Source organism: Ictidomys tridecemlineatus, chromosome 11 (genome assembly GCF_052094955.1).
Source record: "Ictidomys tridecemlineatus isolate mIctTri1 chromosome 11, mIctTri1.hap1, whole genome shotgun sequence".
NCBI classification, from domain to species: domain Eukaryota; kingdom Metazoa; phylum Chordata; class Mammalia; order Rodentia; family Sciuridae; genus Ictidomys; species Ictidomys tridecemlineatus.
In genome coordinates, this window is record NC_135487.1 from 13,465,719 (window position 1) to 13,469,059 (window position 3,341).

Consider the following 3,341-nt stretch of genomic DNA (forward strand, 5'->3'; position numbering starts at 1 on the left):
AAGCGACAGTACTTTTCCACTGCACTGCTCGGCCACCTCTGCTGGCTTTGTGCTGTGCAGACCGGAGGTAAAGTGCACAAGGCCGGCCCCATCAGGAACCCATCCCATCAGAAAGCCACCCAAATCCTATTCTCAGGGATAGGGATAGGGACCTGCTGTGGATGAGGAGCGGGAGGAATTCTAGAAAGAGGGGGTCTCCGAATATGCCACGGGGGGAGGGGGCAAGGATCCCACTAGAGAGGCCAGAGAATTTGCATCGTTAAAGTCATCCATAGCATATCCAGGGATTCCTAATGCTTTACCGCCCCTCCGTCCTCACCCCTCTCATAATAATAATTAAACCCTTTCTGCCGCGCCTGTGCCGGGTCCCGGGCAGCGCGAGCTTGTGCTGGGGGAAGGGAAAGAGGAGGGCGAGGGGTGGGGACAAGAGAGCTAGCGGTCCCGCCCGGTGATGTAGGCAGCCCGGGGAGGTGGAGCCGCGACGCCTGAAGGAGTCCCCACCGCAGCCGCGCTCTAGGTCTACCCCACCGAGCAGCTGCCATCCCCGGCACCGGCGACCTCCCTTGCCGCCGCAATTTGGGCGGCAGGGACCACGGGAATCCCCTCTTATTCGGGCCTGGGGGGGCGTCCGCCAATCCCAGTCCCTGCCCCTCCTTGCTTCCCAGACGGCTGGAGCCATTCCCGGGGGACGCTATTCCCGGCCGCACGCCGCCGCCCGGGCATCTCGGCGGCCAGCCCGGCTGGGCAACGGGCATCTGAGAAACTAGCCCCGCCTGGCACTGGGCATCTTGGGCACCGGCTGTCTCTGGCGCCGCCCAGCTTTTCGCGACTACAGGGCGGTGGGCTTCTGGGCGCTTTTCCTTCCCTGGGTCGCTGGACAGGACGCTGGTGAGCTCCCTGCGCCTCCAGCCCCCTGCGCCGCGATGCTGCCCTGGAGGCGAAACAAATTCGTGCTGGTGGAGGACGAGGCCAAGTGCAAAACGAAGAGCCTGAGCCCGGGGCTCGCCTACACGTCTCTCCTCTCCAGCTTCCTGCGCTCCTGCCCGGACCTGCTGCCCGACTGGCCGCTGGAGCGCCTGGGCCGCGTGTTCCGCAGCCGGCGCCAGAAAGTGGAGCTCAACAGGGAGGACCCGACCTATACGGTGTGGTACCTGGGTAACGCCGTCACCCTGCACGCCAAGGGCGACGGCTGCACCGACGACGCGGTGGGCAAGATCTGGGCGCGCTGCGGGCCAGGCGGGGGCACCAAGATGAAGCTGACGCTGGGGCCGCACGGCATCCGCATGCAGCCGTGCGAGCGCAGCGCCGCAGGGGGATCTGGGGGCCGCAGGCCGACGCACGCCTACCTGCTGCCGCGCATCACCTATTGCACGGCGGACGGGCGCCACCCGCGTGTCTTCGCCTGGGTCTACCGCCACCAGGCGCGCCACAAGGCCGTGGTGCTGCGCTGCCACGCCGTGCTGCTGGCGCGGGCGCACAAGGCGCGCGCCCTGGCCCGCCTGCTCCGCCAGACCGCGCTGGCGGCCTTCAGCGACTTCAAGCGGCTGCAACGCCAAAGCGACGCGCGCCACGTGCGCCAGCAGCACCTCCGTGCAGGGGGCGCCGCCGCCTCGGTGCCCCGCGCCCCACTACGCCGCCTGCTCAACGCCAAGTGCGCCTACCGGCCGCCGCCGACGGAGCGCGGCCGCGGGGCGCCGCGCCTCAGCAGCATCCAGGAGGAGGACGAAGAGGAGGAGGAGGACGCGGAGTCGGGCGAGGCTGGAGCCCCCCAACGCGAGCGGCCCGAGGTGCTCAGCCTGGCTCGGGAGCTGAGGACGTGCAGCCTGCGGGGCGCCCCGGCGCCTCCGCCGCCCGCGCAGCCCCGCCGCTGGAAGGCCGGCCCCAGGGAGCGCGCGGGCCAGGCGCGCTGAGAGCCCAGGGGCCGGACTCGCCGCCCCAGACCGGGCCGCCAGACTTACTGCCTCCAACCCCGGCCCTGCCCGCTTCGGCTCCCCGCTGGTCCCTGGCCCTGCCGCCCTTGTGGTCTCGTCCTCGCCTCGCCCTTCATCCTGGCTCAGGGTGACACCTGATATGCCCTGGGTTATTGGGGGGGGGGGCGTGTTCACTTCCCTGCAAACCCAGAGTTTCCTGGGCCCTCCGTTGGGGAACTGCCCTTGCGCTTTACACCGAGTCTGTGCCCACAGACCTCCCTGCTTCCAGCCAAAACATCCTCTCAGGAGAAGGGAGAGAAATTTTCAGAGACCATGGATGGTGGGTTTGGACCCTGACCAGGGTGGAGGCAGTGGCCCTGCCCTAGGTCCCCCTAAACTTTTTCCCCCGTGGTAAGAACCATCCTGGAGAGGCATTCTTGTAGGGAAAGAATGGAGTGACTGGGGGAAACTGAGGCCAGGCCCATAATGGGCACAGCGTCTGCAGGTCAAACTAACGTGGAAGAATTCTCTGCCTTGTGTGGGGCCTCTCTATGCCTTGGAGGACTCCTGGGACTTCACTGCTCTGCCTCTGGAGAAGACAGACTGGGCTGGTAACAGCTCTGCACCAAGCAGCTGCCAGAGCTTGTGCCTTGGCACCCCTAAGGATTCCGCACTCCATCTACAGACAGATAAGTAAGGTCCCCCACTAGGTGCCAACAGCCAGGACCAAAGATGGGGCCTCCAAAGGAGGTAAGAAGAACCATTGGCTGGTGTGTGGGGATGCAGGTGCTGGAGGAGAGATGCCCCAAGTCAAGGCTCTGGGCAAGTAGTCCTAACTGCAGCTGGATTCACATGGCAGGCTGAGGAAGGAGAGCGTGCTACCCCAACACAGGGAGGTGTCTCTACAAGGCCACAAACAAGCCCAAAGATCTGTGTTACCAACTGATCATTGTAAATAAAGTGGATCTGCTTTTTCAGCCCTGTCATCCCTCCTGTCTTGTGTTTGATGCCAGGCCGCAGGGGGTGAGGTGGTCCTCAGGACCCAGCAGGGCAGGAGGAGACCCAGGAAGTAGCTCCTGTAGCTGGCTGGAGCCAGCTGCCGGGTTTGGGGTGGGGGCTGCTGTCAGGAAGCTGTTCCTTTAATGTCAGGGGAGAGGCATATGCTGCGTCTGAAAACCATTGAGCCAAGCCCTGGAGGAGCCTCGGCTTCCCACCATGTCTGTACACTGGGCACTCAGACGCAAGTGTCTCTGGGACATTTGGCAGGAGGGGGCACTGAGCTGAGTGAGGGCTTCTCATGAGCCATGTATTTTCAAGACGTTTCATGAGTAAGTCACAATATGTAGTATAGACTGTGTGTCCCTGCAGGAATGAGAGGAGGCTTATGGAGGAGGGTTGGCAACCCAGTTTTCTTTTGAGAGGACTGGAGAA

At 64.1% G+C, this 3,341-nt stretch overlaps 1 protein-coding gene across 1 annotated transcript; it reads left to right on the forward strand.

Annotated features, from left to right (window-relative positions):
• The first annotated feature begins 392 nt into the window (after positions 1–392).
• Positions 393–2,887, forward strand: Fam43b (family with sequence similarity 43 member B). The gene has a single exon (XM_040288032.2). The coding sequence runs from the start codon at positions 924–926 to the stop codon at positions 1,908–1,910; it is 987 nt and encodes a 328-aa protein (XP_040143966.1). The 5' UTR covers positions 393–923; the 3' UTR covers positions 1,911–2,887.
• The last annotated feature ends 454 nt before the right edge of the window (positions 2,888–3,341 follow it).

Coding starts and splice junctions, on each gene's coding strand:
- Fam43b (XM_040288032.2), top strand. CDS start 924: ATGCTGCCCTGGAGGCGAAACAAATTCGTGCTGGTGGAGGACGAGGCC.